Source organism: Mustela nivalis (assembly GCF_964662115.1).
Source record: "Mustela nivalis genome assembly, chromosome: 2".
Classification (NCBI taxonomy): domain Eukaryota; kingdom Metazoa; phylum Chordata; class Mammalia; order Carnivora; family Mustelidae; genus Mustela; species Mustela nivalis.
Window position 1 is genome coordinate 110,493,107 of NC_139021.1, and position 23,256 is coordinate 110,516,362.

The window sequence follows — 23,256 nt, forward strand, 5'->3', positions numbered from 1 at the left end:
TCAGTGGGTTAAGCCGCTGCCTTCGGCTCGGGTCATGATCTCAGGGTCCTGGGATCGAGTCCCGCATCGGGCTCTCTGCTCAGCAGGAAGCCTGCTTCCTCCTCTCTCTCTCTCTCTGCCTGCCTCTCTGCCTACTTGTGATCTCTCTCTGTCAAATAAATAAATAAAATCTTTAAAAAAAAAAAAAGATTCATAATTTCAGATTTTTCTTGGAATTAGTCTTGAATATTAAGTTTATTGCTTGCTAAAGCACAACCTAGAATCATGTTTCTACTCTCTCCTGCAGTCGTATTACAGAATGATTACACAAAGTTCACTTGTAGCATTCTCTCTGATGACAAATATATTAATATCTCTTTTTCTAGGCAGACCCCAAATGCAGCAGCTTTTAGCAACAGCATATTGGATGCTTCTTCTTGGACCTGTATATGGCTATCACAAGAAAGGAAGTATCACAAATCCTGAAGCTAATATGAATATTGTAAGTCCTTCATGAAGAACAAACATTAAGATAAGAAATTATTAATGTATCATCATTTTAGATCTAATTGGTGTGCTTGTCTACAACCAGTTCTGCGTTGACTAAATCTGTGTTCGTGCCCCTGTTCCCTGGCATGGGCTCACCAGGTCTGGAAGTTGCTAATCTAAACTTTTAAAGATATGAGCCAAGTTGAAGCAGTGATATTCCCTTTCCTGGTGGTTTGAGCTACCATCTGATGGTGGTTTCCTGAAGAACAGTTCCATGAGTTCATACTGACGACCTCCACAGAGTATCTCTGCATTCTCCCTGAAGTTCTTTCTAAAGTCATTTCTTTAATTTGTGAGCTGTTTCAGGGTTTCTCTTAGTTTAATAAGCCAGACATGGTAACTGTTGTTTATAACAGACATTTATACCAGAGGTGAAAAGGAATAGAGTGGAATGGAACAGTGTTAGTCAAAAAAGGAGAGGAAAGAAGGAAAGAAAGAAGGTGGGGGGAGGGAAGGAGAAACAGAGGAACGAAGGAAGGGAGAGAAAGGAAAGAATAGAAAAGAAAGGGAGGGCACCTGGGTGGCTCAGTGGGTTAAAGCCTTTGCCTTCTGCTCAGGTTATGATCCCAGGGTCCTGGGATCAAGCCCCACATCGGGCTCTCTGCTCGGCAGGGAGCCTGCCTTCCGCCCCCTCCCCCGCCTCTCTGCCTGCCTCTCTGCCTACTTGTGATCTCTCTCTCTCAATACATAAATAAATAAATAAATAAATAAATAAATAAATAAGAAAAGAAAGGGAAGGAAAGGAAGAAAGAAAAGAAAAAGGAACAAAGGTGGAAAGGAAAGGAAAAGAAAGGAAAGGAAGAAAGAAAAAGAAGGAAGGAAGAAAATGACCAGTTTCCACCATAGTCTTCATTCCAGTGGGTTACTCCATACTCTTGCACACATTCTGTACCAGTGATGTCCTCACCCATGTCAAGGCTGTGTTAGGACTTTAAGAAGAATGAAACTGTCACAGTGGCTAATTAGTGACTCCTGTTATTCCTCTCTCCATGGTAAGCAGCAGGCACCCCTAACCTCCTACATGGCTGACGTCATAGTCCGTGACTATATGTCATCATATGGAATTTTCCCTCTTTCTCTCATATTCACACACATTCTCTTCCTTCCTGGTCTGGGTGCTTTGGGGTTCTTAATCATTCTATAAACATAATGAGAATGATAAACATCTCCAGGGCACTTGCTGGGTGCCAGGCACTGTTCTAGATACTTTATGCAAAGTCCTCAGAACAAGTCTGTGAAGAGATACTAGTATTGTTTTTATTTTACAGTTGAGGGACAAAAGGGTTAAATAAGTTGTCCGGAGTTGCCCAGCTAAGAAGAGAAAGAGCTAGCTTTCAATGCCATGTGGTTTGTCTCCAGAGTCTAGGCTCATAACCACTGCTTTAAATGCATATGCAAATCTTTTGTGCACTTTGCATGGGTACCTGCGTAATCCCGTGGTAAAGCCATGCGCTTTGGGGCTGAGCTTCCTTATGCTTTAATTTTGTCTTTCTCTCTTCCTAGCGTACAATCTCAGATAGATTGTGCAGCTTGCTGACACTCCCTTCTCTCCATTGTAAGTGGGTACGACCCCATCTCAAAGGCTCATTGTAACAATTAATAAAGCAGAACATATACACTACACTCTTTCTGCTGAAGATGACCAGCAAACAACATTTCCCCTCATGCCTGTGTATCTGTGCAGGAGGTTTCATTTGGGTTCACTCTCTCTTCTTTGCATCTTTCCCTCTGGTCAAGAAGCTGACCTAGGTCCACAAGCTCCTTTGACATTGACTTCAGTTCAGTTCAGCCCTTTGAAATCTTAAGCAGAGATCAGAAGGACAAGAGGGAGGTTGGATGATTCGTTGATGAGCCCTTGTTTCCTCCATGTGGTCACCTTAGGTGGGCTGTCTCCTTCTCCATGTGGCCCTTTCTACCTATCTCATTCTGGGCCTGGTGACTACTTTCTCCTACCTCCATTTAAGGTTGTCTAGTCATAGCTCACTTGTTACCTGCCATGGGGTCCTATACAATCCCCATGGCTTCCCTCAGTAGCTGACCATGATCATACATTTTTTTTTCCCAAACATTTTGAGAGTGTACCTGGGTGGCATTAATAATATCAGGAGGTATGGTCACCCTACCTTGCCTTCCCCTGCCTTTGCATGCAACCTTCTTCTAAAATCTTCCTCAAGTGATCCTGATTTTCCTGCTACATTCTATCCCAGTACTTAGCTGAACAGTAGGTTGTGTAATTCAAAGTGCTATACTGCAGTGTAGGTATACGAACCGAGAGGTGACATCATGGTTGTGTCTGTTTTCCTCTTCTCTTTTCAGAGCCAGATTATTTCCTACTGGGGTTACCCTTGCGAAGAGTATGATGTTGTGACCAAAGATGGTTATGTCCTCGGAATTTACCGGATTCCTCATGGAAGAGGATGTCCCAGAACAAGTAGGATTTATTTTGTTATGGAAGGAAGAATGCCTACAGCAGAGATTCCTAGGGGTGCTGAGAGAAGCAGAGCAGACAGGCAGCTTTTGTTCTGAAATGAGAAACTCATCACCTCCACCAGTCTCGCTCCATTTCACTCGTAGAATCTTCTGGAGTTTTTCAAGCATTTAGATACACAGTTGGATCAAACAACACGGGAGTTAGGGACACCACTACCCCTACTCCAAGCAGCTGAAAACTCACATGTAACTTTTGACTCCCCCAAAACTTAGCTACTAATAGCCTACTGTTGACCACAAGCCTCAACAATAACATAAATAGTCAATTAACACGTACTTTGTCTGTTATGGGCATCATATACTGTATTCTTACAGTGAAGTGGGGTAGAGTAAAGGAAATGTTTAGAAAATCACAAGGAATAAAATATTCATTTATAGGACTGTACTGGATTTATTTAAAAAAAAAACCACGTATAAGTGGAACCATGTTGTTCAAAGGTCAACTGTATACTGTTTATTTAATCTTTTTATACTCCATCACATTTTCCTTCCAAAAAAACATGAAAGAAAACTTGGTCTTGTTCTGGAGATACCCTTGTGAGGCTGAACAACCAGACCCCTAGGAGTCAACTTAACGCTTTCTTCTCCATCACTTCCTATATGCAGTGAGTTGCCAAGATCTACCAATTTTGCCTCCAATCTGTCTCTTATCTGAAAACTCCTCTCTGCTTCAGTATTCCTCAAGTCTAGACTTGGACATGATCACTGTCTTTTGCTTCAGCTATCCCAACAGCTTCGCAACTTCATTTGTAATTAGTTCTCTTCTTAAGTCATTGGGACTTCATGTTTTAAGTAAATCTGACCCGATTTTTTAGAAGATTATATTTTATTTATGTATTTGAAAGACAGGGAGAAAGAGAAAGAGGGAGAGAACTCATTAGCAGGGGGAAGAGTAGAGGGAGAAGCAGACTCCTCGCTGAGCTGGGATCCCAGTGGGGTGCTCGATCCCAGGACCCTGGGGTCATGCCCCGAGCTGAAGGCAGACGCTTAACTGACTGAGCCATCCAGGTGTCCTAAGTTGGGCCCAAATAGTGCTATACTTAAACTTGATTAATGAGTCAGCCCTAGCTCCCTACAACACAGATTGATCTCTGTAGAGAAAGGGGGAATTCATCTGGCAAGAACCCTTTGCTTTCTTCTCTCAAATCTTAGCTCATTTGATCCTTTGGAGTCTTGTATAACGAATCTTACCAGTATCAGAATGGTTTATCGTGTGAAGAGAAAAATCTAGATTCTAGATAACCCCATTACCTTTGAAAATAGTCATTGAGAACTTTGTCTGCCCAAACTTTTATTTTGGTTCACCAGCGAGCTGCTGAAATGCATGAGCTGGACAGTTGACTCTACAGTGAGATGATCCGGGGCAGGCTATGGCTTATGACTGCTCTTTAGCAATAACTGAGCAGAATTAATAACACTCCTTCTTTCCATTTCCTCCAAAGGTAGACTGAATGAACATAGAGTTTAGTTTCTTGTGTCTGGGTGACAGAAGGCTCTCTGGGACCCCGGTGTAGCGACCCGATCCCCAGGAACTTGTCCAGCCCAGGGGAGCTGTGGGGGTCTTGGGCACCAGCACAGTTACAAACCCGTCGTGAAAGAAAAGAACACCGTTGTCACTTTCTCTCTTGTCTGTGTCTCAACACCACTTCTTGCCTTCTTCTTCATCAAGATGTCCCAGTTCTACATTGTGAACAGGACTTTGCAATTTCACTTTGCATAACATGTTCCTGAACACCTTGCCTTTTGCTGTTTAGCTTTCTGACAATGTGAATGAGACCACGTGGCGTGTGTAAAATTGAGCCTAGTGCCTGGATCTCAGTCAATATTCACAAATGGCATTTTTTAATGTTTCTGTTATTATTTCGAGAAAAATTTAGTTTGGTAGTCAGATGCTCCATGAGACAGCAAGCCTTATTGATATGAATAATCAGAGAGAAATGATTCATTATGCTGGACAGTCTTTTGTGTATTTTTAAAATATTTGTTCGTTTATTTTAGAGAGAGAGGGAGAGAGGATAAGTGCAGGGGGGAGCAGAGATGAAGAGAAAGAATCCTGAAGCAGACACCCCTCCCCCCACTAAGTGCTGAGCCCGACACAGGGCTCCATCCCAGGACCTTGACATCATGACCCGAGCCAAAGGCAGACACTGACTCAGCCATCCAGGCTCGCCTAAGTTTTTTAATTCTAATTTAATTCTTTTGACTACACTAGGAGATAACATTTGTTATCACTGCCCATTATACAGATAAATTAACTGAGGCACAAGGGATTAATGTGTAGCAGAATCGACTTTGAACAAGAACAACCTGACTCCAGTGCCCACAGAACAATGTAAAACAGTATGTATAATCCAAATTTTACAAAGAGAAAAACAAGACAGAAGACAACAAATTACTTGCCCAAGTAAGTTGTTCACAGAGGACTCGAAGCCAGGTTTGCCAGGTGCCAAATGCCATCCCTTGCCCTCTGTTCTGCTAGAGGAAGTCAGGGAAGAGGATTCCCCTACAGACCCTGAGGGCATGGGGACCTGAGAGTCTTGTTGCCTGTGTGTGTTTCAGCTCCGAGACCCGTCGTGTATTTGCAACATGGCTTAATCGCGTCTGCCACCAACTGGATATGCAACCTCCCGAACAACAGCCTGGCATTCCTTCTGGCAGATCGCGGTTATGATGTGTGGATGGGGAACAGCCGGGGCAACACCTGGTCCAGGAAACACTTGAAATTCTCACCCAAATCTCAAGAATACTGGGCCTTCAGGTAAGGATCTGCATCCTAATAAATAAAGGGTATACCTTGTTCATGGACACAAACACCCTTGGGTTTTCCCCTTTCTGTGCACATGCAACCCAGTGGAATCCGTAAGAAGGAAACAAACATTTCTTCCTCTACCCAGGCTCTGGAGAAATGCCCTTATTCACTGCATTGTTGTTTGTTTTAAAAACCCTGCTTGCTGGTGTGTGTGTGTGTGTGTGTGTGTGTGCGCGCAAAGTATATATGCAAAAAGAAAAATCAAAATGCAGAGATCATTTTTAGGAAGGTTAATTCCAAGACTGTCACTTAGTCACTGTGGACCCCAAAGGAAGCTTACATGAGGTGCTTGCTCAAGTAGGAATTGATGGAGAAATGGGACCAGAAACAAGGTTCTGGGTGCAAATTTTGAGGCCCAGACATTTATGATAAGCCAAGAGTGAGCCCTGGGTGAGTCTGCACAAGTGGTACCTCCAATGTTTGTTTGCTGAGGAGGAATAAACCATCGGCTGGCGGGGCTGAGACCTGGGCCTGGAGTCGGGGTCCCGGGGAAATAAAAAGAAAGCCTGAGAGCACAGAATGACAGAAGAGCAGAGTTGCCAGCAACAGCTCCTGGGGCATGGTCTGCTCTAGAAGCCACAACAGCCAGGGACGACCGTCCATCCTGGCCCAGGAGCTAAGAAGCATGCCTTACAGGCCACTAAAGCCATTGATGCCTTTCTTGTTATTTCCTCATTCCTCACCCCAGTGCCACCCTGTGACAGCACGAGTACAGGTACCATGATCATTCCCTAGCTGAGCGTTTTCCCAGCTACATCAGCAAAACAGCTGATGTGATTGATAAATACACAGATTGCTGCACCACTTCCCTGGAAATTCTGATTCCCTCTATCTGGGCTGACACCTGCAGATCTGCTTTCTTTAGTCTGCTTTTAAAATAAGCATCCCAGGCACTGTTCTTTTCAAGGTAAATATGCCATAGAATTTAGTGAACTATGGCAAGGCTTACAGGAAAATGCTCTCTGGGCCTTTGCAAAGCAGATTTTTCCAATTCTGGTCTCTTCACCATGTGACTCTTACAATCAAGGGGACATCCGCAAAACTTGCCGAGATGCTGAAAGTTCTATATTGACTCTAGTATTAAACTGACAAAAGCTATGTCTCTATGCCTGCAATCAACATGTCTAAACATTGCAGGCCTGACAATGGATGGTTTCTTTTTCCAGTTTTGTTGTTCTTTCTCTTTGGCAGCGTGGATGAGATGGCTGGCTATGACCTTCCAGCCACAATCGATTTTATCATAGAGAAAACTGGACAAGAGCAACTCTATTATGTGGGCCACTCACAAGGCACCACCATCGGTATGTTCGGGACAGGTGGGATCTGAGAGTGTCAGAGAACCTTCCAGATTCATGAAAGGATTCAGGACTTCTTCCCTCTGTGCAGTCTCGAGCTTGAGGACTTGGCCTGGGAAACCGTTTCCTCTGACTGGTTTCTGAAGAGTAAATAAAGTGAGGAGGACACCAGGGATTTCTGCTGCCCCAGGACTGAATTTGGAAATGGACAGATAAGCCTGAGGGAGAGGGACTTATTCATGTGTGTATATACCACACACGGTTGCTGGATGCTGGTTTAGACGTGGGGAAGGCCGAGATAAAAATGATACAGTCTTTCCCTTAAAGAGCTTTCAATTGAATGAGGACACCAAAAAGAAATCAGAGAACTACAAACTGTGAAAATCATATACTATAATTATTGTTTCTTTTTGTTCCCAGAGGCCCTGGGATAGGCTAGAGGTAGATGGGGCCATGTTGACAATGGCATGAGGCACTTCGCCCCCTGCCCTGCTCCCCATGTAGCTAGACACCTCAACAATACTAACAGCATCTCCACCAGGCTCTTTTCTGCATCTGAATCCTGACCAGGTTTCTGGTGTAAAGTAGGTCTTTGGATGCTGTGCATCTTATGTACTATCTCTCATGGCAACCTAGAAACATTTGAGACCATTATCCTCCATGTTTTACAAATGGCTGAATTTAGAAATCCTTCCCAATGGTGAGAATGCCAAAGAATACCTTCTGTTTTATATATATATGTGATTCAAAAGAATCATCCTGTGAGGATTGTGTTTTCCACATTTACAGTTTGGGCAAACTAAGACTTGCCACGGCTAGTGAATGGGAAGCCAAAATTGTGGGCCAAATATTATCTGATACCAAAGAGTATGGTCAAGGTAGAGTGGCCCTTGGAGTCTACCTGGCCATGCCCCCCAGTGGATGTTTGAACCCTTTCTGTAGCACTATGAGTAGACTTAAATTCTCCAGGGACAGGAAAGTCATTGCATTTTGAATTATCCAATTTTCTTCTTGAGAAGTTTAGGAAAGTTTTCCTTACCAGTGGTAGTTATTTTGAGTTGTTTTGTAGTGGCTGTTGTTGCTTTTAACATGCCTTCTTTTGCTCTCATTTATGGTGAATGAAGAATTGTTTTAAATCTATAGACTCGTGTGTTCTTCCCCTTCAGCCTTCATAGCATTCTCTACCAATCCAGAGCTGGCTAAAAGGATTAAGATATTTTTTGCATTGGCTCCAGTCATCACAGTGAAATACACCCAAAGTCCTATGAAAAAATTCAAAACTCTTTCCAGAGAAGTAGTCAAGGTATGTGACTCCTCCAAGTTTAAATCTGTAGTTACTAAAACTAGTTCTATTTTCACTGATTTTAAGAGAAGAAAACCTTAGACAAAATGGCATTTTATAAGCTTCTGAGACTATCACAGATGTAAGATGTCTACATAGATCTGTCGATAACGTAATTTTAACGACAGGGTTCAGGGAGCTCACACTGATACCATCCTACTCTATTGTCCAAATCTACACCAGGGGCTTCTATCCCATGTCATTTCTCCCTCACAGATAAAGCCAATGTTGAAGTATTTAATTGATTTGTTTAATCTCGTGGGTTAAATTTCTCTCTAGTGGCCCCTGTTTTTTTAGGAGCAATATGGGGTAGGGATTGAGAACACAGCATGGCAGTGGGTGGAATGTGGTTGGATTCTAGCTGGCTGGGTAACTTTGGTCAAGACCTTATAGGTTTTGTGAATCATGTTCTTCACCCATAAAGATGGGATCTATTTTTAAAGATTTTATTTATTTGACAGGCAGAGATCACAAGTAGGCAGAGAGGCAGGCAGAGAGAGGAGGAAGCAGGATCCCTACAGGGAGCCCAAAGTGGGGCTCAATCCTAGGGCCCTGAGATCATGACCCGAGCAGAAGACAGAGACTTTAACCCATTGAGCCACCCAGGTGCCCCAAAGAGGGCACCTCCCCTACTCCTCAGGCTGCTGTGAGGATTGAGTTCAAACCTGTGAATCCCTTAGAACCTGGTCTTGCACATTATAAAATTTTAATAAATGTCAGCTACTCGTTGTTATCAGGATTTGCCTAGAACCTACTTTCTTCCCACCTGAAAAGTCCAACTTAAAAAAATATTTATTTATTTATTTATTTGAGAGAGAGCGAGAGAGAGTGCTAGCATGAGCAGGAGGGGCAGAGGGAGAGGGAGAGAGAATCTGAAGCAGAATCCCCGCTAGACATGGAGCCTGTTGTGGGGATCGATCTCCCAACCCTGAGATCACCACCTGAGCTGAAAGCAAGAGTCAGATCCTTAACCAACTGCATCACCCAAGTGCCCCACTGAAAGCCCAACCTTACTCAACTGCCCATGCTTCATAGACTCCCAGTCCGTCAACTCCTCAAAATCTGGGCAATATCCTGAACTCCAAATTCCCTCTGTGCGCTGAGAGCTAATGAATCTGATCAGTTACTCTGTTGAAATAAATTGGTTTAGTGTGTTTTCCTCTAACAGACTAATATGGGCTTCTCCCATGGCAGACTGAAAGTGATTGCTGCATTCAGTGATTTTAGTTAAAGCAGATGGGAGAGCATTTTTGTAGAAGCCAGGGATTCTGGCTTGTGAGAAATCAGTAAATTAGCCCATGGTGATTCAGTTCCATACCTATACAACCCAGAAAGTTGCAAATAAATAAAAAGATACCCTGTGTTCATGGATTGGAAGGATTAATATCACTAATGTGCCCATACAACCCAGAGCGAACTGCAGATTCGGTGCTATCCCTATCAAAATTCCAGTGGCAATTTTCACAGAACTGGAAAAAATGATCCTAAAATTTGTACGGAAATACAAAGGCCCCAAATAGCCCAACCAGTCTTGTGAAAGCAGAGCAAAAGGGGAGGCATCCCACTTCCCGATTTCAAACTCTTTTACAAAGGTACAGTCATCAAAACAGTATTGTACTAACATAAAAGCAGGTGCGTAGACCAGTGGGATAGAATAGGGAACCAGAAATAAACCCATATTTCTGGTCTACTGATCTCTGACAAGGGTACTATGAACACACAATGGCGAAAAGACAATCCCTTTAACACATGGTATTGGGGTACCTGGACAGCCACATGCAAAAGAATGAGGGACGCCTGGGTGGCTCAGTCGGTTAAGCGTCTGCCTTTGGTTCAGGTCATGATCCCAGGATCCTGGGATTGAGTCCCGTGTCGAGCTCCCTGCTTAGCAGGGAGCCTCTTCCTCTGCCTGCCACTCCCCCTGCTTGTGCTCTCTCTCTTTTGTCAAATAAAATCTTAAATAAAGAATGAAACAGAACCCCTATGTTACACCACTCACAAAAATTAACTCAAAGTAGATTAAAGACTTACACTGAAGATCTGAAACCATAAAACTCCTAGAAAAAAGCATAGAGAGGGGCACCTGGGTGGCTCAGTGGGTTAAGCCTCTGCCTTCAGCTCAGGTCATGATCCCAGGGTCCTGGGATCAAGCCCCACATCAGGCTCTCTGCTCAGTGGGGAGCCTGCTTCCCCCTCTGTCTCTGCCTGCCTCTCTGCCTACCTATGATCTCTCTCTCTCTGTCAAATAAATAAATAAATAAAATCTTTAAAAAAAAAAAAAGCATAAGGAAAAGCCTCCTTGACATTGGTCTTGACGATGATTTTTCTGGATAAAACACCAAGAGAACTGGCAATATCAGCAAATGGGACTAACTAAAAAGCTTCAACAGCAAAGGTAGTGATTAATATATTGAAAATGCAGCCTACAAAATGGGAGAAAATCTTTGCAAACCATGTATCTGATCAGGGGTTGATTACCAAAATGTATAAAAATGCTCATACAATTCAATAGCCAAAAAAGCAGGTAATCCTATTAAAAATGGGCAAAGGACAAGAATGCACATTTTTCCAAAGAAGATATGCAAATGACCAACGGACACATGGAAAGATGCGCAACCTCACTCATCATCAGGGAGACGGAAACCAAAACCACAATGGAGCATTGCCTCATACTCGTTAGATGAGTTTTACCAAAAAGACAAGAAATAAATGTTGGCAAGGATGTTGAGAAAAGCGAACCCTTGTATGCTACTGGTGAGAATACAAATTAGTATAGCTCTTCTGGAAAATAGTAAAGACAAATTAAAATGGGAAAATTTAAAAGAACATAAAAAAGTCGAAAGAGAATAAGGAAACCAGATGAAACTCGTGGGCACAACGCTAAGTGAAATAAGCCAGACAGAGAACAACAAATACTGTACTGAATCACTTATATGTAGAATCTAATATTAAAAAATCAATTTCATAGAAAAAGGGAATAGAATGGTGGTTAGTAGGGACTGGAGGAGGGGGAAATGGGGTAATGTAGGTCAAAGCGTACAAACTTCCATTTATAAGACACTGGCTTATGATATCAATTATTCCTCAGTAAAGTTGAAAATGAATGAATGAGTTTAAAAAAGGGGTAAGATTTGTCAAATTTTTTTGGAGATTGATTGAGACGATATATGTTTAAGCATCTTATCTGGCTTATAGCAGGTGCTCAGTAAAAATTGTCTAGTATTATTATTTAAGTTTATTTTAGATTCAAAACCTCAGCACTTGGTGCTTCAGATCTCCTAATTACCAACTGCTTATCCTCTCCACATCGTCCACCCCTGTTTTACCCCTGAGCATTTCTGTGTTCTTGCCCCTCTATCTTTTTTCTGACCTACAGCTTGCTTTGACCCTTTCCTCTTTGCATGTTATCTATTGTAGTAAGGATTGTTAGTATTGTCTTCCTTTCTTCCATCCTTTCTCTATTTCTTTTTTCTTCCTCTCTTTAGAGGCAGAGGGAGAGAAAGAATCCAAAGCAGGCTCTACACTCAGCACTCATCAAGGCTCAGGGCCTTGATCTCACAACCCTGAGATCATGACCAGAGCCAAAATCAAGAGTCAGATGCTTAACTGACTGAGCCAACAAAGTGCCCATCTTCATTTCTAAAAGAAGAACCTGTGGCTCAAAAAGACTAAGCACCCTGTCCCAAATGACCCAGCAAATGGGTGGTAGAACCAGAACCTGAACCCAGATCTGACCAGGCCATCTGTGGTCGATGTTCTTTCTTCTACATAATCATTTCCCCTCCTTTCCAATGCCAACCTGAAAAAGTTAGTTCTGGATCCTTATACAGCCATGCACATGGTGCCCGGCTCAGCAGGCCATCGAGATCTGCATCCAGTCCATGTTCTGCTTGGTAAACCATGTGACCTGGCAAGGGGCCAGGTACCTAGGAGGAACACCTTAAATTCACAGCAGCTAGAGCTATATGCTGCTACGTGACAAGTACGCCACCTCTAGAACCAACTTGGATTACACAGTCTACGGGTCACGTTGACTACACCGTAGGGAATGGGCGCTGCATGGCTGACTGGCCTGCATTGCTATCCTTTATCTTTTGGTTAGGGTGAAGGAGCAGTTGTCTGGCTTCAGCTCAGGTAATGATCTCAGGGTCCTAGGATCGAGCTACCAGACTCTGCACTCAACAGGGAATCTGCTTGTTTCCCTCCCTCTTCCTCTGTCCCTCCTGCTGCTCTCTTTCTCTCTTAAATAAACACATAAAGTCTCTCTCTTTTTTTTAGAATATTTTCATCTTTGTATCTAATTTAAGATTATAAAACAAGTTATTGTGAAACAAAAGCAAGATTCATATTCTATGCACAGGAATTAGATATGAACTTGTGCTCTAATTTGAAGGGATTCCTAAAGTTCAGAAGGTAAATTCAACTCACTGGCAACATTGCCTGAAATTCCATTAGTAGAGATCGATTTGGGGGGGGGTTGAGCTTTTGCCTCTGGAAGAGTTCGCTGAAAGATTCTGGAACAATCATTCACTAATTATAATAGCAGTTATTGTTTGAGGAGTGTTTACTAGATTCTAGAAACTGTAGAAGGCTCCTTTAAAAAAGATTGTATTTATTTATTTGACAGAGGGATCACAAGTAGGCAGAGAGGCAGGCAGAGAGGGGGGGGGAAGCAGGCTCCCTGCTGAGCAGAGAGCTCAATGTGGGGCTCGATCCTGGGCCAAAGGCAGAGGCTTAACCTACTGAGCCACCCAGGTGCCCCCAGAAGGCTCCTTTTAAACAAGACCTATTATCTTCACAACATACTGCATGTTAATTTTTCATGTCATTGTTGAGAAACTTCTGGATAATTGAAATTCAATACTCCCTTAAGGTATAAGAAACAGAGTCCAAAATTGAACCAAGGTATCCCCAACTCCAGAGACTTACCAGTTCCCTACAGGGACTACTTTCACAAGGGGCATTCTCAAAACACCCCAAGTAGAGGATCTTGGGAAAAGGCATCAAGAGGAAAGTTGGAAAGATCACCAGGGTGGGTTGGGAGAACCAAAGACAAAATTTAACAGAGCTCTCCATTTCACTGAGGACTAGTGTAGTGCAGATACCACCGCTGTCCAGCCCTTATCTATCCCTTTCCACTCTTGACGTCCACATCCATGAAATCTGATGGTATCTTATACTCATCCTGCAGGCACTATTTGGTGACAAGATGTTCTACCCTCATACGTTTTTTGACCAATTCATTGCCACCAAGGTGTGCAACCGGAAGCTATTTCGTCATATTTGCAGCAACTTCCTGTTTACTTTGAGTGGATTTGACCCGAAAAATTTAAACATGGTATGTGTAAGTAGTCAGAGCCAAGAAAACAATTGTTTTGTTGCACAGAGGTGAGGAGAATTTGTACTGAATCATGTGGAGACCACATTTCAAGATCTTTTAGTCTTTCTTTCTTTCTTTTTTTTTTTTTTTTTTGTCTTCTATATTGAAGATACATGGTGGTGGTTTCCAACCAAAGCTGGGGAGTCCACCTGCTTTAGTAGGAGGTTCTGAGGAGAAGGCTTGGCCACTGAGCATTCTCACCAACTCTTGCTATTGGCCAACATGCTGCCCTTGGAAAGTCCTTCACTTACATGAAGGCTATGATTTAGAAATTTATCTTGCTATGCCTAAACGCTACCCCACACCTACCAAAGTAGAATCTCAGGGAGTAAGCTCAGGCATCTGTTTTTGAACCAGTCTTCCTCTTTCATAGGTGACTTGGAAATAGTCATTTTTTGAACCACTTACTTCTTTAATCCAAAGAGGTTAAGGGGTGGCTTTCCAATGTTAAGTATAGATTCATTGTTCAAGGGACACTGAGAGGGATAAGCTGGGTTACTGGTGAGTTCTCTCCCGATGAAATCCTTTTCTTCCTCAGTCCCCACTAGCTGAGCCAAAGAGTCAGCTACTGTCCACTGTGTACTGTTTACTCCCAAGCCAGAGAGGAAGTATCTTTGAAACCAGAGGCAGGACAAAGCTAAAAATGGTCTTCGACTATCTCTCAGACTTCTGCCCAGAGCCTAGTCTCCCTCTGTTAGTGGAAGGCACTGATAACACCTCTCTTGCTTTTAAGCAAGACTTAAAAAAGGCGGTTTATGGAAAGCATGCCTTAGTCACTGGCTTTCCACATTCCTCCCCTACGTTATTCTCAGTTTACTGAAGGGAACTGTACTTGTTTATCACTTTGACGGAGGCATATCATGTAGGCAGAGCTGAGTAAGAGGACCTTTATGCACACCCAACTGAGATCATTTCAAAAATACCTTCGAGGCATGGCCGAAGAGCTTGCTAAAGAAAGACTTCACAGAATAACTCCCACGGAGGGCCTTCATTGTACAGTCAGATTGGCCCATTTTTTTTTTTACTTTTGGGGATCATCCTATGGAATATTATAGTCTCTACAAGAGTGTTTTAGTGGATAAGCATGGATGCATAAGTAAGAGTTTGTGGAACTTTGAAAAACTTCACAAGTCCAGAACTCACCCCTAGAAGTTTTGATATTGATTCAATAGCTCATGGTATTGGTATTGGGTACCTCATAGTACCTCATGGTATTGGGTAGCTCATGAGGAGTTGTGTTTTTTTAAAAGCTCCATGATGCTTCTAGTAGGCTTACTTTGGTGGAAATATATAACTCTTTCATATATGCAAAAAAATATGCAATGGAAAATACAAACAAAAAAATTTTTTTTAATCCAGAAAAAAATCTAAATGTTAATGGAAGCTACAACACTGGTTGGGTTATGTCCCACAAACTTTCAGAGAGCCCTATAGAATATTGACCATGTTGTTAAAATCAGAAAGCAAACATTCAGATCTTTTGTCAATGCCTCATGATAAACAACTCTCTGGGAATGTCTTTTGGGGCTCAACCCAGGGTGAGGAAGGTCACTGTGGCTTTTACTCCTTGACCCCCTGGACTGTCAGACCTGTCTGAGGTGAGGCTGGAGAGAACATGTGTTAGTGCCTTCGACCCTGCAGGATGGCCTCTGGACTTTAGGAAGGCTGCACAGGGCAGACTAGAGCCAAGGGAGGAGAAAGTTCTTCAAGAGGGTATGGTACATGTTTATTCCTGACAGAGAGAATATTCAGGTTTATCTGTGGTGTGGTCACATGAGTAGCCTCCAGATGAGGAAAAATTCTCTCCTTTGCAGAGTCGCTTGGATGTTTACTTGGCGCAGAGCTCCGCGGGCACGTCTGTTCAGAATATGCTGCACTGGGCCCAGGTAAGAGCTCTCTATTCCTGAGATGAGGTCCACGTAGGTCTCGGAGACCCCTGAGGAGTGGTCTCACAGAGCCCACTGTGGGGTTGTGCAGCGACTTCCTCTTCTCTCTTCTGTTCATGTCCTTAATAGTGTCTGGTGTACAGGCCTAGTTCCCACAGATTCTGATTGAACTCTAATTGTTGGATCCCTCCAAATGGCCTTTTCTGGGAAAGCTTGTATTTCCTCTTTTGGAAAATTGTCAGTTCTAACAGAACTTTATACAGCATGATACGGGCTGTTCCAGAAAGATCTGCTCAGCCTCCTATTGGCATGTGGCCATTTCAGAGTATGGAAATCATGTTTCATTCTGAACAAATTAAATGTTAGAGAAGGACTAAAATAGATTAATGGTTTCTGGTTTTTACCCTCAGTTTCAAATTTTTTTAAGTGTTCTACTTATCCTATTACTCAATATGCAGAGACAAGTCAAATTCAATTGGTAGAGCTTTCTGAGCCAAGTATGTATGAACATGTGTGTGTATGGGGGGGGGGAGGAAGGAGGAGAGAAAGGTCTTCCCAGAGTTTTAATATATCTGAGATCCCTAGGAATCTTTAACCTCCACCCAAATAAATTTGTTCCATGGTTTAAGGTTGAGAAGCACTGCTCTAGATAGCCTGAAATACTAGTTGAGGATTTCTGAACTCCTCTGAAGAGTTATATCCCCCAGAAGCTAAGCTTTCAAGTTCATGCAGGAAAAAGGCCACAGGGCCTCCTCCCGGTGAGGAGACGGTTGGAGCCTGTGATGGGAATGGCCTTCCAGGTGACGCGACCTCAATTTCACATTTACTGAGCACTTACTATGTGTTCTTGCTACTCATATGTGTGATTTCATTCAGTCTCACTGAATTCTTAATAACAGTCTTTCCATGGAGGTGTTGGGACCCCCATTCTACAGATGTCCTAGCCAGTCCCTTATGCATCTCCCAGCTGACTGCTCTTCAGAAGGTCTCTTCTCCTGTGACAGAAAATCCTCTTCAGGACAGAAATAAGTCAGGACAGTGGGGGGAGGGGATGAGATAAATCATGTGGCTCTAAGTTACTCAGACAGCCAAGGCAGGGGTGATGAGGCTGATGCTGATGGTGGTAATTAGGTGTCACCCACTTCATATGCATTACCCTATTTATTTTATCTTGTTGCATTACCCTATTTAATCTTCACAACCAAAAAGAAAAAAAAAAAATCTCCACAGCCCGTGAGGAGGATGTTGTCATTTCCATTTCACAGATGAGCATTGGGGAAGATGACCTAAGTAGCCCATGATAGTGCCTCCCATTGCCAAAACCCTGCAAAATTCCAACAGCAGCAGACTACTGCATCTGTCCTTAGACATCATGATGGGACTAATTTTAAACTAAAAATCAGGATTAAATCAACGAGGGTGGGAAAAAAAATCAGAGAGTCAAGTTAAGAAAAAAAAAAAAAAAAAACCCTAAAAGAAAAAGAAAAAAACCCTTGGATTAGCCTGAAAATCATTTCATGAAGCCCTTGAGACAAATGTGAACGTTACCTGCTTCCTGGCAAATCACAGAAGGAACCCTTAGGTGTAGAGGCTTATGAATATTTATATTCTAATAGCCAAAGTCTAAACATTAAAATGCAAATATGGGTGCGTGTGGTGTCTCAGACCTGGAGGCTGTGGCCACAGGAACAGATGACGTGGGAGACACAGGCTGTCTGGCCCTGTACAGCAACACTGTACCTCAAATAGAAAGTGCTGAGGAGGCTCCGAGTTAATGAACATTCCTTGCATTGGCGACAAAATGTTTAAGAATAAGGAATATGACAAAACAAACTGAGGGTTGCTGGGGGGAGGGGGGTTAGGAGAAGGGGGATGGGTTATGGACATTGGGGAGGGTAGGTGCTTTGGTGAGTGCTGTGAAGTGTGTAAACCTGGCGATTCACAGACCTGTACCCCTGGGGATAAAAATATACATTTATAAAAAATAAATTAAAAAAAAAGAATAAGGAATATGGTCCTAATACCCTAGACCGCCTGCCTAGGATAACGTACAAAGCTGTTTGTACATGAAAACAGTCAATTTTCAATGTAGGAGATGTCCAGCTGGTGCTTTAAAAAAAAAAAATTAAAATTCGTGAAGCTAAGATATTCAAGAATCATCCCACCCAGCATCCTTGTAAACATTTCATAGGCATTAGAACATTTAAGGACATTGCTGCCTGAGGATTTTCGTTCGAGAAGTATGGAGGAAGGGATTGAAAAAGTCAGTTCTGTGAATTAGTATATCAATATTTATCATTTATATGATCAGGTTTATTCCTCTTTACTGGGTTTTAGCTCTTGTGCCAAAACAGTGGGATGTGATGTCATCCTCTTTGTATATTTTCTGTTTATTGTCTTTCAATGTGTGCTGTCTTCTTATATCACGGTAATGCATTTTTATTTTTATTTTTATTTTATTATAGGCTGCTAATTCTGGTCTGTTCCAAGCTTTTGATTGGGGAAATGCTGATCAGAACATGAGGCACTTCCACCAGGTACAGAGATGGCAATAATCATCAGAGGCACCTGCTTGCAAACTAATAAAGTGGTATTCACTCGTTAACCACCAACACTACCCCAGATGTTGTATATCAGTCAGATGCTACTTCTCGGTTTCCTGCCAGGTTCCACATCATGACTGTGATCCTCACGAGGACTGTGCAAGGCAAATATGATTGTCCTCATTATGCAGAGGCTCAGAGAGGTTACGTAAATTGCCAAAATTATTTAGCTAGTAATGGATCTGAGTATGACCCAGGGTTCCTGGATTTTGTATCCATTCTTCTTCCACTGCACTTCTTCCTTCTCAAAAAATAGAATCTCTCAGCGCTTTGGGACAGTTCTTTGGGATGCCATGTATGACTCATAAAAAATAAAAAAACAACACTGGATCACTAAACAACATGGATCACTAAAGATATACGAGGCAGAACTCTCACTCTAAGGAAGAAGTGCTGTTATCTGTCAGAGATCAGTGGGTCACGATACTTCCTAACACAATCTCTGAAAACTTTTGGGGCCAAAGTTTTATATTAAATGGCAATAGGTTATGTTCTGTTTGTTGTTATTTTTTCCAGAATTTATAAGGAAATCTGTATATGATTTTGGCCTCATGCTAATAGACTGAGCTCAAATTAAACAAGTAGTCATCAAAGACACATGAGTTCCTCAAATCAGGAATATGGAAAAACTTGGAATTTTTTTTTAAAAAGCAAATTTTCAGTGCTACCCCAACTGCAGTATTGAAATTGCATAATTTTGGCTGGTGTGAAAAATCCAATTTTCCTCCCGAACTTCTATAGTTTTCTCCTAAACTGCTGGCCACCCACAGACTCACCCACTATGTCCCAAGTGCCGTTTACTGTTGTAATTGATTGATTCCTCATCCTCACAGGAATAGATAGTTGCTCAAAGGAAAGTGTCTTGGTTGATGAATTTATCTGTGGCCTCAGATATCAATTTGGTTGAGAGCTGAGTCACAACGCTTAGCTTTACCAATGTGCTCACAGATCCTCAGAAGACTGGGTGGGGAGAGGGGGTAGTTCAAGTTCATTTACAATCTTTTGCTTGGGACCTTGGAGGGAATGAATAATGGAAAATCCCAGACTGAGGGTAGATGAAATCAACTGTACAAAGCAATAGCTTTTGTCACAAGTATAAGTAATAGCCCTAAATTAGGCAGGCGTGATTATCAATGTAATCACCAATCCTTTATTACCACGAGAGTAAAAAAGAATTTCTTGGCCCAAAGCCAGCACGTCTTATTTGCATCCTGATTTTCACGTTCATGTTTGCTTTGCCATCTTCTGGGCCCCCTTTTGTCCTTCATAGAGTCCTAAACCATTGCGGAGCCCCAGTCGGTTGCCATATACTTGCTAGCACGTGCTGCTCCCTCTGGGTTGTGCTCTCGCCCTCCTTGCATCCAGGTCGTTGTACCCTGTATCATCCTACTGAGAAACCCACAGAGTCAGGGGAAGCATGTCTCTTCTTGCCTCTGCTGTTCTTTGCCTTTGGGCACTGCGCCAGTTCCCCTGAGCCCTTCTGCTCCCCTGAGCCCTTATGCTCACAGCCGACCTGCACTCACTTGCTTCCTGACCTTTCTCACTCCCTGTTGCAGCTACACCTTCTCACTGACCACCTGCTTCTAAGCCCAAGGCCATAGTCTCCCAGCAGTATAGCATAGGTGGAAACAGTAAGATAGTTAGTGATGCGAAGACCCAGACACCAACACATGGACTGCCAGTGACTTCTGTAATGACTAAAGCCATGCTCTCTGCCTGAATACCGCCCTGCTCAGGGAAGTCTGGGTGCACATTCGCCTAGTTAGGCATGGCCCACCCGTGTGCATTTCTCATCTAGGAAACCTCTCCCGGGCAAGGTTACAAGTTCCTAAGGATCTGTACCTTTGTCCCTATGACATTTTCTTCCTAATGTTGCTGCCAAAATTAATGATGGTGCATTTTCTTTTTTAAAGATGTATTTATTTATTTTTAGAGAAAGAGAGCATGAGTGGGAGGGGCAGAGACAGAGGGAGAAAATCTCAAGCAGGCTCTGCTCCCAGCATAGAGCCTCATGCAGGGTCTTGATCTCAAAACCCCAAGTTGACCACCTGAGCCAAAACCAAGAGTTGGAGGCTTAAACAGAAGACAACTCTATTTTAAGTTTAAAAAATATAAAAGCAGTATGCTTTACTGAGCTAAGAAGTGTGGTGGGAAATTCACAATAGGTAGAAACTTAAACACTGTCCTCCGGGCTCTCCTGCTCCCTTGGTCCCTCCCTCTCTCTCTCCCACTTCTGCTTGTGTATGCCCTTTCCCTTCTTAAGCTATTTTTAAAAATAGTAGTGAAAGGGTGCCTGGTGGTACTTAGCTCATAGCATTCTTCCAACTGCAAATCCAAAGAAAAGGCCAGTATTTTTCTCAATTACTCTAGCCGAAAGTTCCAGAGAGAGCTCTGGCTTGGTTTTTAGCCATGTACCCATCTCTCATCCAGTCATGGAAGCCAGAAGAATGAAGGATGGATAGGCCAGGCCTGGTCATTTTGGACCACTGATAAACTGGAGGATGGAATTTGTTGGATCCACATGAGAAACACTGTATGTCCAGAGAGAAGGAGCAAGAGATTAATACCACAGCCACTCTTCTCTGGAACAGGCTGTCTCCTCCTTAACTTTGTATTTCAGATGTTTTCTTCTGTTGGTCTCAGTGCTCCCCCAAGAGCCTGCTCAAGTGTCAGTAACCCCTTGTCCAGATTTCTGTGTGTGAGATGAAGTAATTACATGTATCCAATACATAAACACATCTATCTTGTTGGAAAAGGACATAGTCCCCATGCAAGTGTTACTAGAAAGATGGCCCCCATAGAAATAAGAACCCCCTTCCCCTAGAATTCTTTCCTGTTTTCCTCCAAGTGCAGATCAGAAATAAAATGGTTGTGGATTTTTTTTTATCATTGTTGTTCATTTGCTCACAATTGAGCTATTGCACAAAAGTGTTTTTAAGTACTTTGAACATTTTAATGTTTATAGATCACTAAGTGTATTCTAACTGCATGCTTGGAGCATTTGAAGAACTTGCTTAACAATTAATAGTTAGGGCACCTGGGTGCCTTGGTTGGTTAAGTCTCTGCCTTTGGCCCAGGGCATGATCTCAGGGTCCTGGGATTGAGCCCCACATTGGGCTCTCTGCTCAGTAGGGAGCCTGTTTCCCCTTCTCTCTCTGCCTGCTGCTCTGCCTATTTGTGATCTCTCTTCCTCTGTTAAATAAATATAATCTTTAAAAAAAATTAATATTGAATGCTACTTCATTAGGTGGTTTTCTGTAAAAACTGTTTTTTTTTCCCTCTATCTCTTTATTTGTAATTAGCTTACACCTCCCTTATATGACGTCACAAAGATGGAGGTACCAACGGCTGTGTGGAGTGGAGGACATGACCGTGTGGCTGATCTCAAAGACGTTGAGAATTTACTCCCTAAGATTACCAGGCTTATTTACTACAAGTTGATCCCACACTACAATCATGTGGATTTTTACCTCGGACAGGACGCGCCCAAGGAAATTTACCAAGACCTTTTTAGACTGATGGACGAATGTTTGCAAAAGTAAATACATTTTCCTTTCTCTAAGTAAGTGGATTCTCAAACTAATAACATGGCACACAAACCCCTAAGGTGACCCCTCCAGTGGTTTACACCTTCTAGCGTCCATGTGTTGGGGTAATCCTCTCCCCCGAGTATGGGAGTGTCCCGAGACTTGCTTCTGACCAACAGAACTGGGAAAAGTAACGGTGCCAGACCCTTGGTTAGATCATGTTTAAGGCAAAGGTGATGGGATGTCACTTCCTGATTGTGTTATATTATATGAGACTCCATCTAAGTAGACTGGAGAAGAGCTTCCTCTTGTCGGCTTGATGAAGTGAACAGATATGGAAACTTGCATGGCAAGGAGCCACGTGTGACATCTGGCATCTGCAGGTGGCCTCCAGCCCACAACCAGCAAACTGACGGATCCTTAGTCGTACAGCTGCAGGAGGAATTAGAGCCAGCTCCTGGGTGATCATGGAAGTCCATTATTCCCCAGTGTAGCCTCCAGTGGAGAAATCAGGCTGGCCACACCTCGAGTGCAGCCCGGGGATTCCCTGAACAGAGGAGGGAGCTGCACCATGTCCAGACTGTGGACCCACAGCAAGAGTGAGAAAATAAATGGATATTCTTTGAAACCTCCACATTTGTGGTTAATTTCTTTTTTTATTATTTTTAAAGATATTTATTTATTTATTTGACAGACAAATCACAAGTAGGCAGAGAGGCATATAGAGAGAGGGGGAGGCAGGCTCACTGCTGAGCAGAGAGCCTGATGCGGGACTCGATCCCAGGACCCTGAGATCATGACCTGAGTTGAAGGCAGAGGCTTAGTCTACTGAGCCACCCAGGCACCCCTTGTGGTTAATTTCTTACCAGCAATAGCGAACTTCTGTTGATAGTAATAACAAGCCATTATTATTATTATTATTATTATTTTGTCTCTTTGGTTAAAAGCTTGAGAGACCCTGTTCCTTATTGCCTTTCTTTCCTTCTTTCTCTTGTTTTGATGAACTTCCTTAAACATTTTTTGTTTTGCAGATCTGCTAGCGATCAATTGACAGTGTTTGTCTGAAAAAAATCTTTGTTTTGCCATCACTTAAGGTTGGATTATATTCCCTTATATGTATGTTTAAAGTAGATCTTTATTCATTCATCCATCTATAGACATTTAGGTGGTTTCCATACTTTGGCCACCGCAAATAATGTTGGGATGACCTTGGAAGTACGTGTATCTTTTTAAGATCCTAATTTCTTTTTTTTTTTTTTAAGTTTTATTTATTTATTTGACACAGATTGAGAGAGATCACAAGTAGGCAGGCAGAGAGAGAGGAGGAAGCAGGCTCAGAAATCCTGATGTGGGGCTTAATCCCAGGATCCTGAGATCATGACCTGAGCAGAAGGCA

General features: G+C 42.7%; 1 protein-coding gene across 1 annotated transcript in view; it reads left to right on the forward strand.

The window, feature by feature from the left end:
* LOC309859831 (lipase member K-like) overlaps positions 1–22,494 on the forward strand; it is a 596,159-nt gene extending 573,665 nt beyond the window's left edge. The window contains exons 6-14 of the mRNA XM_082720951.1: positions 366–481; positions 2,845–2,959; positions 5,578–5,776; positions 7,019–7,128; positions 8,289–8,425; positions 13,656–13,802; positions 15,659–15,730; positions 18,196–18,267; positions 21,636–22,494. Coding sequence (XP_082577077.1) covers positions 366–481; positions 2,845–2,959; positions 5,578–5,776; positions 7,019–7,128; positions 8,289–8,425; positions 13,656–13,802; positions 15,659–15,730; positions 18,196–18,267; positions 21,636–21,875 — 1,208 coding nt within the window. The 3' untranslated portion in view covers positions 21,876–22,494. The remainder of the gene's footprint in view (positions 1–365; positions 482–2,844; positions 2,960–5,577; positions 5,777–7,018; positions 7,129–8,288; positions 8,426–13,655; positions 13,803–15,658; positions 15,731–18,195; positions 18,268–21,635) is intronic.
* Positions 22,495–23,256: the final 762 nt, after the last annotated feature.